Source organism: Anomaloglossus baeobatrachus, chromosome 4, assembly GCF_048569485.1.
Source record: "Anomaloglossus baeobatrachus isolate aAnoBae1 chromosome 4, aAnoBae1.hap1, whole genome shotgun sequence".
Lineage (NCBI taxonomy): Eukaryota > Metazoa > Chordata > Amphibia > Anura > Aromobatidae > Anomaloglossus > Anomaloglossus baeobatrachus.
Window position 1 is genome coordinate 235992601 of NC_134356.1, and position 24710 is coordinate 236017310.

The 24710-nt window shown below is 41.4% G+C and overlaps 1 protein-coding gene across 1 annotated transcript in view; it reads left to right on the forward strand.

Annotated features, from left to right (window-relative positions):
• LOC142302376 (dynein axonemal heavy chain 3-like) overlaps positions 1-24710 on the forward strand; it is a 2626214-nt gene that overhangs the window by 1133050 nt on the left and 1468454 nt on the right. Inside the window, exons 36-38 of the mRNA XM_075343433.1 lie at positions 6732-6862; positions 9685-9785; positions 20054-20168. Of these exons, the coding sequence (XP_075199548.1) occupies positions 6732-6862; positions 9685-9785; positions 20054-20168 (347 nt within the window). The remainder of the gene's footprint in view (positions 1-6731; positions 6863-9684; positions 9786-20053; positions 20169-24710) is intronic.

Sequence of the window (24710 nt, forward strand, 5' to 3'; positions counted from 1 at the left end):
AAGTGGCTTCTTTGCTGCCCTCCTTGAAACCAGGCCTTGCTCAAGCAGTCTCCGCCTCACAGTGCGTGCAGAAGCACTCACACCAGCCTGCTGCCATTGCTGAGCTAGCTCGGCACTGCTGGTAGTCCAATCCCGCAGCTGAAACAGTTTTAAGATATGGTGCTGGCGTTTCTGGTCCTTCTTGGGCGCCCTGGAGCCTTTTTGGCAACAATGGAAGCTCTCTCCTTGAAGTTCTTGATGATGCGATAGATTGTTGACTGAGGTGCAATCTTTGTAGCTGCGATACTCTTCCCTATTAGGCCATTTTTGTGCAGGGCAATGATGGCTGCACGTGTTTCTTTAGAGATAACCATGGTTAGCTGAAGAAAAACAATGATACCAAGCACCAGCCTCCTTTTAAAGTGTCCAGTGGTGTCATTCTTACTTAATCATGACTGATTGATCGCCAGCCCTGTCCTCATCAACACCGACACCTCCGTTAATGGAGCAATCACTAAAACAATGTGAGCTGCTCCTTTTAAGGCAGGAATGCAATGCTGTTGAAATGTGTTTTGGGGGTTAAAGTTCATTTTCTTAGCCAATATTGACTTTGCAAGTAATTGCTGTTAAGCTGATCACTCTTCATGACATTCTGGAGTATATGCAAATTGCCATTAGAAAAACTTAAGCAGTAGACTTTGTAAAAATTAATATTTGTAGCATTCTCAAAACTTTTGGCCATGACTGTAAACAGATTTTTGTTCAAATCTACCAACAAGTATTCAATTGGGTTGAGATCTAGTTACAGTGGGGGCCATTGCAGAACCTTTATGTCATTGTCATTGAACCATTTCTTCGCCAATCTCGTTGTATGCTTCTGGTTGCTGTCCTGCTAAACACCGCCATCCTTTTCATACCCATAGTACTTAATTATACAAAGTAACTTGTCTTGTAGGATACTCACATACAGCTCATTATTGAGGTTTCCATTGATCCTGATCAAGTATTCAATGCATTTGGCTGTGAAACCAACTCATATCATAAGGCTTTCTCCACTGAACTTGACAGTTCCTTCAATTTCTCAATCTATTAACACCTTTTTTCATTGTTTCTTCCAGGTGGATTTCCACCCATCAGAGCCTAGTCTATTGACTTTTGTTTCATTGCTCCAAATCACCTGTTTCCAATCTTCTACTGTCTACTTTTTGTATGTTTTTGCAAACTCAAGCCAATATTTCTTATGACGATATTGAAGTTGAGACTTCTTCAGATTTTTTCGGGCCACCATTCCAGACTTAATTAATGTTCATCACATGATGCTTGCATGGACAACTGTGATCTCACTATTATAAAGTATATGAGCCACCTCAAATTCCATGTCTGTCCTTCCAAAACTGATAGACCTAGTGATGAGCTAATTTGTTTACTCTGATATTTTGCTTGGACATCCATCTCTTGGCTTTTGAATGGATGGACAGACTTCATTTTATATTCTTCCAACTGTCATAACACTCACATGATGCAGTATGGCAATTTTCTTGGCTGAAACATTGAAATTTATGAACTGGAAAATGGTGTTACTTTTTTGGGGGGAAATTTTCTTCATGGCTGCGCCTTGATTCAAAGCAGTGACCTTTGTTTGAAAATTAACCTAATAACACACTGAGCTATTAGGGAATATGAAAACAGGTTATATTATATGTAGCACATAGGTAGAAAAATCATTTTCTAACATCAGGAGCAAAACAGTAACAATGTAGTGACATGAAAAGAATTTTCATAAATATTGAATTGCTGAATAGTAACAAGACTGATTTATGTATGAGATAGCCAAGAAGACTGTATATAAAATTAAGGTAGTCAATAAGCTGTAGTTAATGGTGAGATATGGAGCCTGAAAGTAAAAAAAAAAAAATCAAATTATTGTTACCCTTTTGCTCATCCGAGTACAATGCTGTGTAAAAGTTTTAGGCAAGCATGCAAAAAGCTGAAATGGAATACAGTATTATTGTTAATAGTTTATTTAGATCAATTAACTAAGTCAATGAACAAGAGAGTAATCTAAATTAAATCAATATTTGGTGTGATCACCCACTGCCTTCAAAACAGCATCAATTTTTCCTCAGTAAACTTGCACACAGTTTTGAAGCAACTCATAAGGTTGTTCCAAACATCTCAGAGAACGAACCACAGATTTACTATCGATGTATCCTTGTGGATATCCTTTTGCCTCTTCATTTAATCCCACACATACTTGATAATGTTGAGCTCAGAGCTCTGTGGCGGTCAATTCAACTCTTCTAAGACTACTTGTTCTTATTCATACTGAAGATAGTTCTTAAAGACATTGCATGTTTTTTGAGGTCATTGTTCTGCTACAGAATAAATTTTGAAACAATCAGACTACTCCATATTGCTTAATGGATAGGTATCTGCCTGCATTTCTTGACCACATTTGCTGAAATATAGCCCCAACTTGCAAGTTGTTTCCAACATGCTTCCCTGTTGTCTGCATAGCATTGTTATTGTACTATTTAAGCTCTTTGGTGACAAACTACCTTCTGGTAGAGCCAAATGTTTTACATTTTGACTCATCTACTACCATTTTTCTACATTCCATGTTTTTTTTCATAGTTGAGTCAATTGGACGTGTTTCCATATTGAATGTCTAATTTTGGGGTACAATTCTTCCATAAAGGCTAACCAGACTTTTCCAAATAGCAGATGGTTTAAGCTTTGTCCCCTTAGCTGCGGCCAGTTCTGAGTTCTGGCAGTCCCCATGCCAGCAGCTGAGCTGCTCGGATCTGGATCCGCGGTAGCTCGAGAGGTCTCTGGACCTGGGGGTCGTGAGGCCACTTAAATGAAGGGGGTATTTACAGGGAGATGTATTAGAGTTCGTGACGCCACCCGTGGTGTGTGGTAATTAGGAGTACCACCGCTGCAGTTGGAATTACCCGGGTATGATGGAATTCAGAAGTCAGGTGTTGTGACCCTCCAAAGGTAGGGGGGATACCCCGGGGCCCGGTGATGGTGGGGAAGTGCCGTTAGGTGCAAGGGGGTCACTTGCGTACTCATTCAGTCCATTAAGCTGACATCGACAACTGGATCAACCAAAGTTCTGGATACTGCTGCCGCTGAGGGGAGCTAGTTCGGGTTCCGTCCCAAATGGTGCTGCCTCCTGGCACTAAGTTTACTTCTCTGTAGGTCCCGGTAGTATGGAACTTGCCGGGTCCTGCTCCCCACTATGGCTAAGTGTGGGAGCTTGCTCTCAGGGTTCACGCTTGGGATTTGCTGGACCGTGTTCAGTGGAAAGTCCTATCCCCCTTGTTGCGCTAGTACTACGATTTTAGAGCGGGTGGAGAGCGGATCTTGAAGGCTCCGTTCTGGTTGGGTAAATTGTCAGGTTGCCTGAAGCTACTCCCTGACCTAGGGTCCACATACCCCGTCGTGCCCTGGTCCCAGCCCAGTGATGGCGCAAGCCCGCCGGATGTCCTCCTCGACAGTTCCGTGCCTCTTGCCATGATCCCCTACTACCGGGGGTCCAGCTCCTCTAGGCCCAGACCACCATCCGCCACCTAGATAGCTTCCTAGGAGCCCTGCTCCTGACCTCCTCTCTCCTTCACTTCCAAACTCCAACTCTCTTCTCCTGACACTCCTGACCTCCCCTCTCTAACCCCCCAGGTGGGCGACTCTATTCCACTCAAGCCGTCCACTGGTGTGTTTGGTTGGTGTGGTGCAGAGTGTACCTAGGGTTTTGATTAGCTGATGTAGGCAACACCATATAGTTGGGGACCCATAAGTAAGAAGGAGGTGGATACTGCACGGGAGGGCATATTGTGCAATACCCTCTGATGACCTCATAGTCCAGGGGTGTCACAATAGCACAGCTGGACATTTTCAGATTTAAAACGGAAGAAAGCTTTATTTAGGGTCCTCAACTTTGCCCATATCTATGTGTCCTCAATGCATGGAAATTCAGGCCGATACTTATTCATCATGAAATAACCTTGAGGAGCCATTTGATTGGCTTCAAACTATTTCTGCACCAGGAAAATGACCTCAAACATACAGGAAAAGTCATTAAAAATATCATCAGTATAAAGACGATCAATGAGTGCATGAAATTATATGAGACCCACAGAGTCCTGATCTCAAGATCCTCAAGTCTGTTCAATATTAAATGAAGAGACAGAGTGATCTAAGCAAGCCTACATCTACATAAGATTTGTGGTAGGTTTTTCAAGATGTTTGAAACAACCTCCCTACTGACTTCCTTCAAAAACATATTTATGCAACACTGTATGCTCACGTGTAAAAGTGTTTGTTATACAGTATAAGTACATAATGTGCATGTATTGGGTAATAAAACAGAATGCAAGTGATAATAGGTTTTATTGAATCAATCAGGAATATCTTACAAAATCACAGCCAGTCTGTAAATCTTGTGTGTAACCAACATGGTTTTCAATTACTTTTACTCTAATTTCTATAAATAAGCCAGAAAATGGACTGCAAATATTTAATAACCAAACAAACAAAAATAACTTTTACTCAACTTACAGCTTACCTTTGCAGCACTTCCACTGCTCACTTCCTGCCATCTGGTCCTCAGATCCACCTTTTTACCCCCCCATTTTGTGATTAATTTCCAGTCTGGTTTACTTGATGCCAAAAGGGCACTCCACAGCTCAGATCTTAACCTCTGAGGCCTGTTTGCAGACAGAAGGGAACAGGCCAACACATGTGGATGCCAATGGATGAAAGAATAGGTAGCTCCAAGGAATAGACGGTCAGCAGTGATCAGTAGAATGGCTGGACATGTGAGAGGTGGTGTGAGTAAAAGTTATTTTTGTTCATTATATTTTGTGCTTAAAAAAAAGTCCTACTGTAAAAAACAAATAGTAAATATTATTAACACATACTAGCTGTAGTACCAGGCATTGGCCAATATAGTAACTAAGTGTCTCTTTGTCTCTCTATCTGCCGCTCTCTCTTTGTGTCTCTCTATATGTCCTTCTCTATCCATCTCTCTTTCTCTCTATCCGTCTTTCTCTCCCTGTCCATCTCTCTCCCTGTCCATCTCTGTCTGTCTCGCTATCTCTTTGTCTGTCTCTCTGTCTGTCTGTCTCTCTGTCTCTCTCTCTGTCTGTCTCTCTGTCTGTCTCTGTCTCTCTTTGTCTCTCTATCTGTCTCTCTCTGTCTGTTGGTCTCTCTCTGTCTCTCTTCTCTCCCTCTGTGTCTGTCTCGTTGTCTGTCTTTCTCTTTGTCTCTCTCTCTCTGTCTGTCGCTCTCTGTCTGTCTCTCTGTCTGTCTGTCTCTGTCTCTCTGTCTGTCTGTCTCTGTCTCTCTGTCTGTCTCTCTCTCTGTCACGCTGTCTGTACCTTTGTCTATCTGCCTCTCTCTCTGTCTCTCTGTCTGTCTGCCTCTGTCTCTCACTTCATTTGTCTGTCTGCCTCTGTCTGTCTATCTCTGTCTATCTCTCTTATGCTCTGTCTGTGGCTCTGTCTGTCTCGCTGCCTGTCTGTCTCTGTCTTTCTCTTTGTCTGTCTGTATCTCTGTCTGTATGTGTGTCAGTCTCTCTGTTCTCTGTGTGTGTCAGTCTCTTTCTCTCTGTCTCTCTCTGTCTGTCTCTATGTCTGTCTCTCTATTTCTGTCTGTCTCTCTATATATCTATCTCTCTACCGAAATCATATTAACTGACACATAAGCTGTCTTATACTTTGAATGTCTTTTGTTCCTATAGCAACCAATCAGAGCTCCTATAATGACCTGTAGCTCCCAGCTACATTGACTTTAATGTAAGCAGGTTTTTTGTCAAATAACTGTTAAGCGCGGAGGTAAATTTTCCCCTCAAAACATAGTCCATGATGATCCTTTAATCAAATAAGGTGGCTGTGCAAAATTTAGAGATTGTAAATGCAACAGTGTGAATTCCTTCAGGGTACATATACACACATACACATACTTACATACACACACATACATACATTCAGCTTTATATTCTAGATACATAAAATAGGGTACATACAACACAGTTTTTGATAAAAAAAAAAGCATAAACCACCGCACCACAACAAAGTGTACCCCAATCAGGTCAGTCCCTATTCTAATATTAAAACCTCTACTTGTGTCAAATGACACCAATGTACATGGAGGCAGAGAAATGCCGGAGACGGACTCTATGAGTAACCCACCATGGGAAACTACATAAATTAAATATCCAGCTGAAGGAGAGGGAGCCACTTCCCTGTTTGTGCATAGCACACAACACAAGGAAAAAACAAAAACATAAGCCAGAGTATAAGTTTTCATACATGTACTGCATAGATGCATGTTCACACTGTGGCCATTTAAAATGCAATACCTATGTTAGAAGAAAATGAGCATATACCATGTTGTAAAAAGCAATAGTACATATAAATAACATAGGGTACTTAGTACACACTCTTTTTAATTTAAAAAAACGTACAATCCATCCCTCCATGACAAGGTGTACCTCAATCGGGGTGGTCCCTAAGCTAATATTAAAAGCTCACCTTGCATTTCCATTTTATACTTATCATGCTCTGGGGTTTTAGAAGACCCCAGAACGTAATAAGGAACATTCAATTCACAGAGAATAAATTAATTTTCAGCTAAATTTCCATGTAATATCCACACAATTTGTCAAAATGAAATTTTGCCAGATCCAGTCATCTCTAATTATTACGACATGAGCAGAAAAATATTCAACAATTTTTCTTTTCCTCTAGGTGTTTTAGCTAGCGTATTCCGGAGTCATTCTACCTGCAGCACAAAATGTAGAAAATGGTGCATATTTGATGGGCCAGTGGATGCCGTGTGGGTAGAGAACATGAACACTGTTTTAGACGATAACAAAAAGGTATTTTTTTTTGTTCCATCTATTGTATAGTTCTGATATCTGTTCTTATTTCCTCTTTGTTATATTTACATACATGCAAATACACATTTTATAAAAGGCAATGCAAAACATTATTTCATATTAGTATTTTCCAATTCCTCTACTACCATTCAAGTATTTTCATTCATCAACAGTGAAGTGAGTGTGGTTCCCAGGGACCACTACGGTATATATATATATATATATATATATATATATATATACAGTTAGGTCCAGAAATATTTGGACAGTGACACAATTTTCGCGAGTTGGGCTCTGCATGCCACCACATTGGATTTGAAATGAAACCTCTACAACAGAATTCAAGTGCAGATTGTAACATTTAATTTGAAGGTTTGAACAAAAATATCTGATAGAAATTGTAGGAATTGTACACATTTCTTTACAAACACTCTACATTTTAGGAGGTCAAAAGTAATTGGACAAATAAACCAAACCCAAACAAAATATTTTTATTTTCAATATTTTGTTGCGAATCCTTTGGAGGCAATCACTGCCTTAAGTCTGGAACCCATGGACATCACCAAATGCTGGGTTTCCTCCTTCTTAATGCTTTGCCAGGCCTTTACAGCTGCAGCCTTCAGGCCTTGCTTGTTTGTGGGTCTTTCCGTCTTAAGTCTGGATTTGAGCAAGTGAAATGCATGCTCAATTGGGTTAAGATCTGGTGATTGACTTGGCCATTGCAGAATGTTCCACTTTTTTGCACTCATGAACTCCTGGGTAGCTTTGGCTGTATGCTTCGGGTCATTGTCCATCTGTACTATGAAGCGCCGTCCGATCAACTTTGCGGCATTTGGCTGAATCTGGGCTGAAAGTATATCCTGGTACACTTCAGAATTCATCCGGCTACTCTTGTCTGCTGTTATGTCATCAATAAACACAAGTGACCCAATGCCATTGAAAGCCATGCATGCCCATGCCATCACGTTGCCTCCACCATGTTTTACAGAGGATGTGGTGTGCCTTGGATCCTGTGCCATTTCCTTTCTTCTCCAAACTTTTTTCTTCCCATCATTCTGGTACAGGTTGATCTTTGTCTCATCTGTCCATAGAATACTTTTCCAGAAGTGAGCTGGCTTCATGAGGTGTTTTTCAGCAAATTTAACTCTGGCCTGTCTATTTTTGGAATTGATGAATGGTTTGCATCTAGATGTGAACCCTTTGTATTTACTTTCATGGAGTCTTCTCTTTACTGTTGACTTAGAGACAGATACACCTACTTCACTGAGAGTGTTCTGGACTTCAGTTGATGTTGTGAACGGGTTCTTCTTCACCAAAGAAAGTATGCGGCGATCATCCACCACTGTTGTCATCCGTGGACGCCCAGGCCTTTTTGAGTTCCCAAGCTCACCAGTCAATTCCTTTTTTCTCAGAATGTACCCGACTGTTGATTTTGCTACTCCAAGCATGTCTGCTATCTCTCTGATGGATTTTTTCTTTTTTTCAGCCTCAGGATGTTCTGCTTCACCTCAATTGAGAGTTCCTTAGACCGCATGTTGTCTGGTCACAGCAACAGCTTCCAAATGCAAAACCACACACCTGTAATCAACCCCAGACCTTTTAACTACTTCATTGATTACAGGTTAACGAGGGAGACGCCTTCAGAGTTAATTGCAGCCCTTAGAGTCCCTTGTCCAATTACTTTTGGTCCCTTGAAAAAGAAGAGGCTATGCATTACAGAGCTATGATTCCTAAACCTTTTCTCCGATTTGGATGTGAAAACTCTCATATTGCAGCTGGGAGTGTGCACTTTCAGCCCATATTATATATATAATTGTATTTCTGAACATGTTTTTGTAAACAGCTAAAATAACAAAACTTGTGTCACTGTCCAAATATTTCTGGCCCTGACTGTATATATATATATATATATATATACTACATTATCTATTGTATCTTGACCAGGTGATACAAAATACTTAATGATTTAATTAATGATCCATGTTTTGTAAAATACTGATTTGTTCACTTAGTATCTAACCTTTTGTCTCTGGAAATCTGGTTGCTTTGCTTTTATATTTAGCAATCCAATAGCTGTTATTGGTGATCAATATAAATTCAGCAGGTTAAAGGCCACTTTACACGCTACGATTTATCTGACGATATGTCGTCGGGGTCACGGTTTTCGTGACGCACTTCTGTCATCGTTAGCGACAACGTTGCGTGTGACACCTACGTGCGACTCCGAACGATCGCAAATAGGGTGAAAATCGTTGATTGTTGAAACGTCGTTCAGTTTCAAAATATTGTTCGTTGTTTGGAACGCAGCAGACATATTGCTATGTTTGACACCCTGCAAATGACGAACAACATTCACACGACCGTCTTGGTCAAACAATATATCGCTAAATGATGTAGCATCGTTTGTGAGATCTGTACGTGTGACCGCAACAAGACGACCTATAAGCAATCTCGGCAAATCGTAACAACGATCTTGGCATGTCACATCGCTAATGAGATCGCTAGCGATATCGTTGTGTGTAAAGCAGCCTTTAGTATACCAAATTGGTGAAACATTGTTTTTGCACCTGTCTCATGTGTAAAACCCTGAGAGAGAACTGCTCTTTCACAAACATTTCCTTCATGTTTAGACAGGGAGCCTAATAGGATCAGCCTACTTATGTTTCACCTGCTTTCCTCCTATTCTGCCAAAATTGTTCCTTTTATAAAAAAAAAAAGGTTAATTGGTCCAATAAACTGATAACCCCCACCCACCCTCATATATATTAATTATTGTGCCTAATGTCACTATATTAAATTAATTTTATTTTTTATAAATCTAGCTTTGTCTGATGAGCGGAGAAATAATTCAAATGAGTCCTCAACAAAACATGATTTTTGAGGTACTAGATCTTGAGCAAGCATCTCCAGCTACAGTAAGCCGGTAAGAAAAGTCAAGGCTGTGTTTACAATTAAATTATAACAGTGTGATCAGAAAAATAACAACTATCAATCTGTACACTATGGATACAAATAAGTGTGTATCAATTTGTAGGGGATGGATCAATTTGTATTTAAAGGCAACCTGTCATGGGGAAAAATGCTATTAATGTGCATATATTGAGTTAATATGCAGATTAAAAGCATTTTGAACCTGCTTGTTGGGTGTACATTAAACCCCGCTACTGGGAGAAAAAGAACTAAATCCTCCTGGCAGTGTTCGGGTTTCAGTCACGAGGTGACAACAGTGCAGGTTCAGTCACCGCTCTGTGTAAGGAAAACAGTAGCTATAACCGCCCTCCCTCGCACTGACAGCTGCTCTGCTTTAGAGGAAGCTGTCAGTTAGTGCAGGGGGCATAGTTTTAGCCACCGCTGTGCATACAGAGTGGTCCCTGAACCTGTGCTGGTGCCACCTCCATGACTGAAACCTGAACACTGTCAGGAGGATTAAAGCTCTTTTCCTCATGGCAGAGTAGCTTAAAGGGAACCTGTTACCAGTTTTTTGAGTGTTAAACCAAAAGCAGCGCCTAATGCAGCTCCTGGGCTGCATTCTATTAAGGTGCACTTTGTTCCCTGACTTCCCTTGCAGACCTAACAAATACCTTTATAAAATCTGCCACCAAGTATGAAAATGAACCGTTCTGTTTGGATAGGTGTCCTCTTTTTCAACTCCTGTCCCTCCTTTTGTCATCCTCCTTTGATGATTGACGTGGATGATGCCTCTGTCGTCATCTATGTAGCTGGGAAAAATCACGTGCTTGCGCAGTCATTCCCGGCTCGCGCAGGTGCATTTTGCTCTGTACCATTGTGGGCAGAGCTGAAAACATAGGTGTGCTTGCGCAATCCGGTGAGCTCTCTAACAATCTCAGAGCAGAGAGGGACAAGAGCTGAAAAAGAGGATGCCCATCCGACCAGAACGGTTCATTTACATACGTGGCGGCAGATTTTATAAAGGTATTTGTGGGATCTACAAAGGGAGTCAGGGCACAAGCTGCACCTTCATAGAATGCAGCCCAGGAGCTGAAGAAGGTGCTACTTTTTCTTCAATACTGAAAAAAACTGATGACAGGTTCCCTTTAATGTGCAGGCATCTGGCAGGTTCAAAATACTATTAACCTACAGATTAATCCCATATCTACAAGTTAATAGCATTTTTCCACGTGGCAGGTTCCCTTTAACGAATGCAGTTAAAGCTGCAGCTATTTGTTTACAGATGTGACCCAAGATAGGAGATAGTTATTTTCCTATGTGCCAATTATTCATATATTTATTTTTGTTACCAGGGAATTTCCTACAAGCCAAAGTGTCAATGACAGAAACATAACAATACTTATGAAAGAGCTAAAGAGAAACAACTTGAGTTCACTCCCCAAACTGTTTTTAATGGACATGTAACTTTTGCAAAGACAAGACCATTAGGGATGAGCGAGCATGCTTGCTACTACTTGGTGCTCGCCTCAGCATCTCAGTGTTCATGATACTTGGCGAGCTTTGAGTACCAGCAAGATGCTCAGGCACATGCTCTGCTTCCCCTCCCTTCATGTGGGTGCTTTTCACAGAGTCAGCCCACAGGCACGGATGTTGGTTGTGGCATTACAGTGATTGGCTGGCCGCACAGCATCATCAGCTCTATATGACACCTTACGGCGCTGTGCTCGGCACTTTGATCCACAGTCAACTAGTGTAGAGGGAGGTGCTGCTGAGCTAGGGACAGATTTACTGTGTGTCTTAGGTAGTGTAGGTACTAGGAGATGTGACGTCACCACTGCCAAAGTAACCTACCGAGCAGGTTACTATAGCATCGGTGATCTCCAATCACCTGATTACTGGAGCTGCTATGCACCGGCTCTTGCAGGAGCCGCAAGAGTTAACTTGCTGTTTACTGGCGCCGCTATTTAGCGGCTTATGCAGGCGCTTGGAATCAGCTGATCAGAGATCACCGTTGCTACAGTAACCCGCTCATTCGGTTACTATGACAATGGTGGCAGCGGTAATGTCACCGACTACCAACCCAAAGTCTGTGCTCACTCATTGAGGGATTACACAGCACGGGCAGCAGTAGTGTTCTTCCTCACCCGTGTTTTGTGATATAGCAGAGCTGCATGGGTTGAAGGAGACAGAAGAAAGAAGACAGAAGACCAGGATCGTGGAGGGGTGAGAGGGAGTAATAAAGATGGAGTCTCTAAGTGTGTCTGTGCATTTATTTATAATAAAGTATTTTTCCTCTGTGTGGTGTCTTTTTTTTTTTTTTTTAACCCTTTATTGGAGATTCCTAATGGCCGGGTCAATCTTGGCCTGACATTAAGAATCTCAAGCTTAATACCAGCTGGTAAAACAAAGCTAGTATTGACCCCTTATTACCCAGTGTGCCACCCGGCAGTAGGGCTGCTGGAGGAGTCGGATATACAGCCAGAAGATGGTGCTTCTATGAAAGCACCATTTTCTGGAGAAGCTGTGGACTACAATTCGCAGCAGGGGGGCCCATAAAGCTTGGGCCACCCTGCACTGCGGATTCCAATCCTCAGCTGCCTAGTTGTACCTGGCTAGACACAAAAATTGGGCAAAGCCCATGTCATTTTTTTTATTATTTCATGAAATTTATGAAATAATTAAAAAAAAGGGCTTCCCTATATTTTTGGTTCCCAGCCGGGTATAAATAGGCAGCTTGGGGTTGGGGGTAGCCCATACCTGTCTACTGTACCTGGATAGCATACAAAAATATGGCAAAGCACACAACATTTTTTTTTTAGTTTTTTGGAAAAAAACTTCCCTGGATTTTCCATTGCCAGTGAAGATAAGACCAAGCAGTGGGGGTTAGCAGACAATAGCTGCTTGGCTTACCCTTAGCTAACAATAGAAATGCAGCTGGAGCCCATGCTTTTTTTTGTTTACCCCTAACCCTTGGGTTATATGTTTAGTTTTTTTCTTTTATTTTTTAATTATTTAAAAAAAAAAAAAAATAACATCAGCTTAGTCGTATTTTTGTATGCCAGTCAGGTACAGCAGGCAGGTACGGGCTGCCCCCAACCCTCAGCAGCTAATTTGTACCCGGCTGGGAACCAAAAATATAGGGAAACCCTTTTTTTTAATTATTTCATGAATTTCATGAAATAATTTTTAAAAAAAAATTACGTGGGCTTTGCACAATTTTTGTGTCCAGCCAGGTACAACTAAGCAGCTGGGGATTGGAATCCGCAGCGCAGGTTGGCCCAAGATTTCTGGCCCCCCCTGCTGCAAAATGCAGTTCGCAGCAGCCCCAGAAAATGACGTGTTTATAGAAGTGCCATTTCCTGATGCTGTATACAACACTTCCAGCAGCCCTGGTGCCAGGTGGCTTAATAGGTAATAAGGGGTTAGGGCTAGCTGTATATTATCAGCTGGCCCTAAGCCGGAAATTCATGGTGTCACGCCAATATTAGACATGGCCACCATGAATTTCTAGTAAAGATAAAAAAAACCACAAGACAGAAATATATTTAGTAGAAATAAAACACAACACAATTAGTGACTCCATCTTTACTGAACTAAAGAACCCCCCTCCACCGTAGTCCTGGGACGAGGGTCCCGCGAGGTCCAATCTGGATCCAATATCATCTGATCGGAAGGCAAAGCAATCAGATGTAGCAGGTCCAAGGACCTGAATCACATGACACATCAGCTGATTGTATAAATGGCTTTAAAATAATCAGATGATGCATCAGTAGAAAAAATAAACTATACACCTCTGTGCAGACTTCTAGGACATTTCCGATTGCTCCAGGACCTGCCGGTAAGCAGCTGATCGTTTAAAGTGGATGGGTGGTAAAAAGCCGGCCTGGACTTAAGCTGTCAGCTGATGTCATCAGGTGACCGCATCAGCTGATTACTGGCAGGTCCTGGAGCGATCGGACGTACCCCAGGAGTCTGCAGAGAGGTGAAGATGATTTTTTTTTCCACTGTTCACTTTTGATTTCGCTTAGCAGTGAATGTACAGGCAGAGAGAAGCTGCCACACACAGACTACTAAGCAAAAGTGCATGCCACACGGGAGGAGGAACGCAGGATTTTTCCTCCCCCCAATACTCAGACAACATTGTTCACAGCAGAGACATGGGAGACAGAAATACTTACAGGGGTCTTCCCTATGCTGCTCCCTTGTCATTTGAGCACTGTTGTTATACATTTGTGACATTTCTGAGCTTTCTCCAGACCGCTGGGGGTGCTGCCGGAAAAATGCTCGAATCTCCCATAGGCTAACATTGGGCTCAGTGCTCGGGTCGAGCACCCAAGCATTTTAAAATGCTCTACCCGAGCACCTGAGCATTTTACTGCTCACTCATCTCTAAAGACCATCCCTTAAACTAGCCAGTTTTTCCATTACCAATAAATCAAAGTATAAATCAACTTGCAAATGTGACTGAAGTGCTTTGGCGAAGGTTGGTCTGGGTGAGAAAGAAAGCTTGAGAGACAGAGACTGGAGAAGTGCATTGTCTTGTAAAAAGCACTTCAGCCTCACTAGCATATTCATTCAAATATAGATTTCTCAATAACAAGGGAAAGGACTAGCTAGTTAAATGTAAGGATGGATTTGTCTTTGCAAGAGCTGACAGGTTCCCCTTTAGTGCTGTGGATCCTCAATATTTGTTCCTACATTTCCTAAACATAAAACTGCAAATGTCATAAATGCATCAGGGCAGTCTGACAATCCAGTGACAGCAAGTGTTAGAAAATCCCAGAGATTGGCAGCACGTGTTGTTATCTGACAGTTTCCTGTTTCTTCAGCAGCAGACTTTAGGACTTTGGGAAACTGTCAGTTTGTCCTCTCAGTTGCCAGCCTCTCACTTACTTTATAAACCTCTCTCTGGGGATATTTTGTGCAGTTTATAATTTGTTCATTGCTGAGCTCTAGAAAGGTTGTCTTCTGTTGCTCCAGACTTCTGTGGTTGGTGCAGTTCAGAAAAGTGTTGTCTTTTGCGATCTACCAAGGCTCTGATGATTGCTGTTGTTTCCCCTGTATTGTTCCCTTGTATGTTCCTTTAGTGATAGTGGTGTTTAAGAGCTCATACCTTCCATCCTTACTTAGGGCCCAGACCAGTGTTTGCCTAAGCTGAGGTATTCCTGCTCAGCGAAAGGTGCGGAACCTATATAGGATTGGTGAGGCCAGTGAGGATGAGCTGCAGGTTGTTGTCAGGAGTCGTCACCACTTTTCCTGGTAATAGGACATTCCTTTCCCCTTCCCTTTGTGTTGTCCTATATGGCCGGTATAGCTTCTATCCCCGGTAGTGACAGCAACACAAACCTAATTACTTTTCTGGAACTATGTTGCAATACCTATCTTACATAACTTTCTAACAGGCTTCTGCCCATTTCTTTCAATATTAGCAATGTCCTAGAGGTTAATAATATGCAATCACTCATTAAAAGCTATTGTACAGGCAGCAGAGATTGACTTAATGTCATGAAGTCAGACATATTTGCCTGCTCTAACCCTCAGGGATCCAATGCTGACCACTTCAGAGAACTCTTCGGTTATCTGACCAATTATGCCTGTGATTGGTTACCACAGTTGGGTAACTGAACCAATGTATCATCAGAGGCAAATCTATGTTTTTTTAAAAATCATTTTGGATTATACTGTACTTTGAAAGGCATATCCAGGATAAATATTTGTTTACCCAAAGCCTTGAGGATATGTTAATAGGCTACAGTAGCATTGTCACATTGACAACTCAAGTGACTACTTCAACCAATCACTGGAATCAGAGACTTGCGCTGATTATATTGGGAGAGTGATTAGCTGCAGTAGACACATGTGCTGTCACTGTGATTTTACCACTGCAGTCTATCAACAAAGACAAGGAAAGTGGCACTGATAGTATATACTACATCTAGAAGTCTTTGGTTAAACTATGTTTACCCAGGACAACCTGTTTAATGGTATGTTTCGTATGTGCAATTTTTTTAAATAATTTTATGAAAGGCTATATAGACTGTTTTTGTTTGTTCTTCAGAAGCAGATTGAAGACTTTTTACAATTCTAATCCACACTACACCAGAAATTTTCCAATAACCAATAAATCATCTAATCTAAGCTTTGCTAAGTACATTGATGTTTTGTATTAAAATTGTCTTCCTGTCTTACAATGTGATGAGATCAGTAATTCTATAATTAGCAAACCTTCATCATGTTTAATCAATTGATTTGCTCCAGTAAACATTTTAATGTGCTCGTGTTATTGTTTTCAGTTATATATCTAGGAAAAGAGACTCAAGCACTTTAATATAAAGGTAGAAAACAAGAAAATTATTTACTAATTCTTATGTTGTTACATCACATAATGGGGCTGAGATTGTGCATACAGCTTTTCTACATTACTCCATTTAAATAGTATTATTTTTATCCGCTAAATATTATGCTATAAACCATTATGATACACTTAAATATGCTGCTTAAAAGCAAATTCAGCATATTTAGGAAAGTTTCAAAAACAGAGTATATTTTAATGTTACAAATTTTTGCATTTAAAGATAATTACACTTCTATATCTAAACAATTGAGAGCGAGAATACATACTGTACATTAAAGTTATGTGATGCATTATCAAAGGGGCTTTCTGGTTTAAGAAACCTTGTCCCCAGGTGCAGTTTGCTGAAAAAAAAACCCAAAACACTCTGTGGTTTACTCACCCTTCCCTTGTCACGGTTGATGAGTATACATGAATTTGCCATTTTTGTGTGCTTAGTACTTTCATTTAATAGGTACAGTTAGGTCTAGAGATATTTTGACAGTGACACAAATGTTGGCATTTTAGCTGTTTATCAAAACATATTAAAGATACAATATATCACCCTTCACATTTTTTGTAAATATTTTCTTATAACTTTTCATGGGACAACACTGTAGATATGACATTTTGATACCATGTAAAGTAGTCAGTGTACAGCTTGTATAAAAGTGTAAATTTGGTGTGCCCTCTAAATAACTCAACACACAGTCATTAATGTCTAAATAGCTGGAAACAAAAGTGAATACACCCCTAAGTGAAAATGGCCAAATGGTGTCCAAAGTGTCAATATTTTGTGTGGCCACAATTATTTTCAAGTACTGCCTTAACTCTCATGGGGATGGAGTTCACTAGAGCTTCACAGGAGCCACTGGAATCCTCTTCCACTCTTCCAAGATGACATAACAGAGCTGGTGGATGTTAGAGACCTTGCAATCTTCCACCTTCCATTTGATGATGCTGAATAGGGTTTAGGTCTGGAAACATGCTAGGTCATCTTTAACCTCAGTTTCTTTAGCAAGGTAGTGATCATTTGGGTATGTGTTTAGGGTCATTATCATGATGGAATTCTGCCCTGTGGCCCAGTTTCTGGGGCAGATCAAACAATGCTTTAGTTTGTCACAGTATGTGTCAGCATTCATAGTTCCCTCAATGAATTGTAGCTTCACACAGCTGTAGCAATCATGCAGCCCCAAACCATGACACTGCCACCATCATGCTTGACTGTAGGCAAGACACACTTGTCTTTATACTCCTCAGCTGGTTGCTGTCACATACACTTGACAACTTCAAGTTTATCCTGTTCACATTAGACCACAGGACATAGTTCCTGTAATCCATGTCTTTAATCTGCTTCTCTTCCTCAAACCCTTTGTGGGCTTTATTGTTCAGCATCTTTAGAAGATGTTTCCTTTGGGATGACAGCCATGCAGACCAATTTGATGCAGTATGCATGATATGGTCTGAGCAATGAAAGTTAGACATCCCCGCCCATTTAACCTCTGCAGAAATGCTGTCAGCATTCATACATCTATTCTGAAAAGAAAACCTCTGGATATGATGTTTGGCATGTGCACTCAACCTTTTAGTTCAACCATGGCAAGGACTATTCTGAGTGGAACCTGTCTTGTTAAACTGTTATATGATCTTGGCCACCATGCTGCACTTCATTTTCAGAGTGTAGGCAATCTTTTTAAAGCATAGGCCATCTTTCTGTAGAGGAACAATTCTTTTTTTCAGATCTTTATAGAATTCTTTGCCATGAGGGGAAATTTTTAACTTCCAGTGACCAGTATAAGAGAATGTGTAAGCAATGACGCCAAATTTAATGCCCCTGCTAAATATTTACACCTGAGACCTTTTAACTTTAATGAGTCACATGAAATATGGTTAGAAAAATGGCTAACCAGGCTCAATTTGGTCATTTTCACTTAGAGATGTACTCATATTTATTGCTAGCAGTTTAGACATTGAGTTGGGTTGTTTTGAGGGCACACCAAATTTACACTATTAGATAAGGCTGCTTTCACATTTCCGTCTTTTTCCATCAGTTACAATCTATCACCTTGAGGATATACGGTATCCTGCAAAGTATTTTGCAGGATTCATTTTTTTCCCCATAGACTTGTATTAACAACGAATTGCGACTGATTGGCTTGTGTTGCATCCATCCCGCAATGGATCAGTCGTGGAATGACTGACTGTCGGGTGAAAGCAACGCACAATGCAACGTTTTTTGACTTCGTAAAAAAAAACGCACAGCGACGGATTTGTTGGCATCTGTCGGTAGTTATAATGGAAACCTATGGGCACTGGAATCTGTCGTCATTCCTGAATTGACGGAATCAGGTGACAGATTCAATTTTTTACTCTGGGCATGCCCAGATCGAGCGTACATTGAATTCTACTCACAAAAATCTCTTTTTCTCTGTCTTTCTCTCTTCCCCCGATTGGTTCACATGATTTTTCTATGGTGCATAACCTTTCCCAGGAGAAAAAAAATTGGATAACGGATCCGTTATTTCACAGGATCTTTCGCATTACTTTTACCACTATCTGCGATGGATCAGTCGCATCAGTCACAAAATGGACTGTGACTGATTGTAAAGGACAGAAATGTGAAAGTAGCCTAAAGGGGGCTTTACACGCTACGACATCGCTAATGCAAACTCGCTGGGGTCACGGAATTGGTGACGCACATCCGGACGCATTAGCGATGCCGTTGCGTGTGACACCGATGAGCGATTTTGCATCGTCGCAAAAACGTGCAAAATCGCTCATCGGTGACATGAGGGTCCATTCTCAAAAATCGTTACTGCAGCAGTAACGAAGTTGTTCCTCGTTCCTGCGGAAGCACACATCCCTCCGTGTGACGCCGCAGGAGTGAGGAACCTCTCCTTACCTGCCTCCCGGCCGCTATGCAGAAGGAAGGAGGTGGGCGGGTTGTTACGTCCCGCTCATCTCCGCCCCTCCGCTTCTATTGGGCGGCCGCTCAGTGACGTTGCTGTGACGCCGCACGGACCGCCCCCTTAAAAAGGAGGCAGTTTGCCGGTCACAGCGACGTCGCCGGGCAGGTAAGTATGTGTGACGGGTCTGGGCGATGTTGTGCGGCACGGGCAGCGATTTGTCCATGTCGCACAACAGATGGGGGCGCGTACCCACACTAGCGATATCGGGACCGATATCGCAGTGTGTAAAGCGGCCTTAAGATGTACACTTACTAAATTACAGTGTTTCATAGTGTCATGTCTTCAATATTGTCCCATGAAAAGAGATAATTAAATATTTACAAAAATATTAGGGGTGTAATTACTTTTGTTATGTACTATATAATAAATGCAGGGTTAAAGTGCAGACTCTCAGCTTTAATTTTAGCGTATTATATCCTAATTAGAATAAGAGTTTAGGAATTACAGCTATTCAGTATGTAGCTGCCTCTTTAAGGGACCAAAGGTAATTGGACAATTATCGCCAAAGCTCTTTAATGGGCTGCACGGTCTAGTAACTCTTTAATCCATCATCAATTAGGCAGGTAAAAGGTCTGGAGCTGAAACGTGTTAGATTTTCATCAAAACGTCAGATTAAAATCGGCAATGCAAGTTAATGGATCCATGAAAAAATTGAACCACACTTAGATCACATCCTCTGAGTCCGGTCTGATTTTCACAGTCAGAATAGAGAAAGTGGCAATTTTTTTAAAATTTCCCCAAGTACTAGACAATCAGATGACACTCTTACCAAACTCTGATCAAACTCTGATCGGAGTCTATGCAAAGTAATTGGTCCATTTTTTACGTATGTGAGAAATAAAGAAAAACAGATGTGTCAATGTGGCTTACAAATATAAAACATTATAGACCACCAAAAGAGCTTCTCCATATAACAGTAAGAAATATTTAAAGGTCTAATGGTTCAAATGTTTGTCTTTTTCTTAATATTTTATTTTCTAGGTGTGGCATGATTTACATGGAAGCAAAAGATTTAGGATGGGAGCCACTAAGTGAGTCATGGATAACTACAAAGCTTCCAGCGCTCCTTACTGTGGAGGAGAGCCACATTGTCCAGGTATTACCAGAGTTTACCATATTAATGCTTGAAGGAAAAAAATATTTTCTCATACAGTTTAAACAATTTTTTGCTTCTTAACCACGGTCGTCATTTCAACCTATAATAAATAACCCAGGCTGCAGACAGGACATTTTTTCTTTATTTTGATACCCTTACAGAAGTAATCATGCCTCCTGTCAGATGTTCTACAGATAAAGACAAATGCTCTGCATTGCAAGACTGTCTACGCATTTTACTGAAAACAATGAAATGCGTGATAGCTGGATATTTGGAGAATACCATTTGTCTTGTCATGTGTACCAGACCAAACTAGATAAATAAAAAAAATTCAGTTAAAATATGCATCATGTCCTATATTTGTCATTTCAAATAGGCCATTTTATAACATAATTCTGAGCATCTTTTTTTTTAAAATTAAATAAACATACTATACAATGTGCTACGAAGGAAACTTAAAACCTTTTATAAAAAGATTTGGTTACCCCTGTTTAATACGCTGAGGGATTAGCCTACATCATCATCATGTTCTTTTTATATATATATATATATATATATATATATATATATATATATATATATATATATATATTCGCAATCAGTAGATCAGGCACAATCCCAATTCCTGCAATTCCTGTCTGCATGTTTTTTTTCCATGGAAACTAAACCTACAGAGAAGTTTCCAAGTGTTTAATGTCTTTTATTATGCTTTGCGGTTTCTCCAGACCTTAGAGCATAATAGCTGAAATATGTAAATAAAATTATGAAAATCCTTATACTCACCTGACTTCTCACCTCTCTGGCCCCTCTGCTCTTCACCGCCACCTATATAGTTCTTGTCATATCTTTAGATCAGTGTTGGCAGCTCTGAAATCTCAGCGATCTCTCATGTGAGGCCGACGCTTATGGATTTGCTAGGACCAGATGGATTCTATGCATGTACTCGCAAAGGTTGAAGTGTACACCGTGACGTCATGCACCACAACCTTTGAAGGTGTATGCACACAAGCCACCTGACCTAGTGACCAAGGCCTGGTGATTTCAGCACTGCTGTCGCCAATCTAAGCATGCAACAAAGACCTGACCTGTGTCGGTGAGTATCAGAGGGGCCAGAGAAATATAAGTTGTTTCTTCATGCATTGGTGGCCTTTTATAGTTTAGAATGGCGCCACATTATATTGAATCCATGCGCTATAGAATTAAAAAAAAAATAGATTTTAGCAAATGCAAATGTTTAATATATATATATGTGTTTGTGTGTGTGTGTATATGTATGTATGTATGTATGTATGTATATATATATATATATATATATATATAATATATAGTAAGGTTGGACCCCGCAACCTGGAGGTTCAACTCGCTTGCAGCGGGGTGAGGAGGCTTCAGCAACACATCTACGGTCTCTTTATAAAAATTCCAGCAGTTTATTTAAAACACTCCCAGCATAAACTGCTCTTAAACATAAACAATCCACGTACCATGGGTATCCAGTCCATTACAAGTCCATAGTGGAAGTTTAGCAACTTTCCCCACTCTCTGGCACCTGCCAGCATACACCTCTAGCCGAGGTTCCTTCCAGCACCCAGGTCCCTCTGCAGACCCCTGTGTGTCTCTTTTCCAGGAGTGGTTCGGGCCTGCAGCCTGGCTGCACTCACCTCAGACTCAATTCCAGAACCCAGTGTTCAGCCTCCACACAGACTGATACATCCAGAGCTCCCTGCTCTGCTCTCACACTCTGCAGAACACACACTGAGTCTCCTAAATCAGACTGAACACACCCACAGATGGAGGTCTGTGATTCTCCAGACCTGCACAGAACACAGGCATTATTAAAGGGAACCTGACCCTTATATGCAGAAACAAGCCTTTTGTGGAACTATAAGTCCCATAGCAACCTCTTCAGTTTAATATCGCAGCGACCTTCTCCACTGCGACATATAGCGACCATTTACCACATTGGTGGTCGCTACCTCACTATATATATATATATATATATATCTATATATATATATATATATATGAGAGTTAAGATCCATGCTCCTTAGTAGTAGCTGGGTCCTCACAGGCACGATTGTCAAATAGCCTTTTCTTTGGTGGAAAGGTAAGTAAAAATAAGCAAACCATTCATACAGTGGTAAAGAATCACAGAGCGGGCTCACTGATTCAAGTTAAGTCCAGTCTTAATCAGCCACTGACAAAGACTGCCCAGCATACAAAAGGTCTTTCCACTTTCACAAACAGACAGCACTAGAGCAGCCTAGGTGCCTTAAATATCCTAAAACCAGGATGCAAGAATTCAGGCCCATTAAAAAAAATTCTCAAATTAGGTTGGTGCAGCATGTTAGACCAGTAGAATCAGTTAGAATAGCAATCCTAGGTGCTATAGCAACCATGAACAAATGAATAAGGCGCTTCTGCCGAAACATGTATAATTACTATACTAAGGCGGGCTTTGCACGTTGCAACATCGGTAACAATGTGTTACCGATGCTGCAGCGATAGTCCCGCCCCCGTCGCACGTTCGATATATAGTGAAAGCTGCCGTAGCGATTATTATCGCTACGGCAGCTTTACACGCACATACCTGCCGTGCGACGTCCCTCTGGCCGGCGACCCGCCTCCTTCCTTAGGGGGCGGGTCGTGCGGCGTCACAGTGACGTCACACGGCAGGCGGCCAATTGAAGTGGAGGGGCGGAGATGAGCAGGATGTAAACATCTCCCCCACCTCCGTCCTTCTCATTGCAGCCGGCGGCAGGTAATGTGAAGTTCCTCGCTCCTGCGGCTTCATACACAGCGATGTGTGCGGCCGCAGGAACGAGGAACTACATCGTACCTGTCGCTCCCCCGGCATTATGGAAATGTCGGAGGCTGCAGCGATGATACGATGACGACGATTTTGCGCTCGTTCATCGTATCATCTAGGATTTACACACTACGACATCGCAAGTGACGCCGGATGTGCGTCACTTTCGATTTGACCCCACCGACATCGCACCTGCGATGTCGTAGTGTGCAAAGCCCGCCTAACTGTTTCTGCTGGTCTAACATGCTGCACTAACCTAATTTGAGAATTTTTTTTACTGACATCTGGTGACAAGTTAGTGCCAATAGCATCTTTAGAAACATATTTACTTAGAAAATTGGTGACGTGTTCAATACTTATTACACATACTGTATATTACATTTTAATGGCAGTTGAAGAAATAGTCAAAAATATACAGTAGATTAATTACAAATAAAAATACAGATATATTTCCTAACATATACACCACACACCCCATTATCACAGATAAGGAAGAAAAAAAGCAGAATAAAAATTTTATGTCGACCAATCCCTCTACCTAATAAACAGTATTTTTTTTTTATAGGTTTTAACTTCCCACCTTTGCATATGTAACATTTTCTTATATCTGAACACCAGAGATGAGCGAACCGGTCCCGGTTCGGCTCGAGGTCGGTTCGCCGAACGGAGGTCCCGTTCGAGTTCGGCTCGTCGAACGTTCGACGAACCGAACTCGAACTGCATAGGAAACAATGGCAGGCAATCACAAACACATAAAAACACATAGAAAACACCCTAAAAGGTGTCCAAAAGGTGACAAACAACTCACAACACAACACAAACACATGGGAAAGTGACAAGGACATATACTCATGCGAAAACAAAACAGCTGGACAAGGAAAAAGAGGAGGACACACAGATATAGGCATGGCACGCCCTTCTAAAATCATGTAAAACACCGCAAGGTGACTCCAAGCGTAGTCTCCCTTTTTTTCCAAAAATTGGGCCCCACACACACCCACCCATTCAGTGGCAGCACTTGTGCCCTAGTTGTACACTTCACAGCTAGATTTGCATCAAGCACATTCAAAAATACGCCATACTTAACCGTCCCCAGGATGACTCCGGGGTAGGTAGCAAAGTCTTTGCTGAACCATGACTTGTTCATCTTGGCTCCTTTTAAAAAACACAGCAAGCAAGGGTTACTCCAAGCGGAGTCTCCCTTTTTTTCCAAAAATTGTGCCCCACACACACCCACCCATTCAGTGGCAGCACTTGTGCCCTAGTTGTGCACTTCACAGCTAGATTTGCATCAAGCACATTCAAAAATATGGCCTAATTAACCGTACCCAGGATGACACCAGGGTAGGTAGAAAAGTCTTTCCTGATCCCAGCTCTGTTCATCTTGGCTTCTTTTAAAAACACAGCAAGCAAGGGTTACTCCAAGCGGAGTCTCCCTTTTTTTCCAAAAATTGTGCCCCACACACACCCACCCATTCAGTGGCAGCACTTGTGCCCTAGTTGTACACTTCACAGCTAGATTTGCATCAAGCACATTCAAAAATACGCCATTCTTATCCGTCCCCAGGATGACACCGGGGTAGGTAGCAAAGTCTTTCCTGACCCCAGCTCTGTTCATCTTGAATCATTTTTAAAAAACACAGCAAGCAAGGGTTACTCCACGCGGAGTCTCCCTTTTTTCCAAAAATTGGGCCCCACACACACCCACCCCTTCAGTGGCAGCAGTTGTGCCCCAG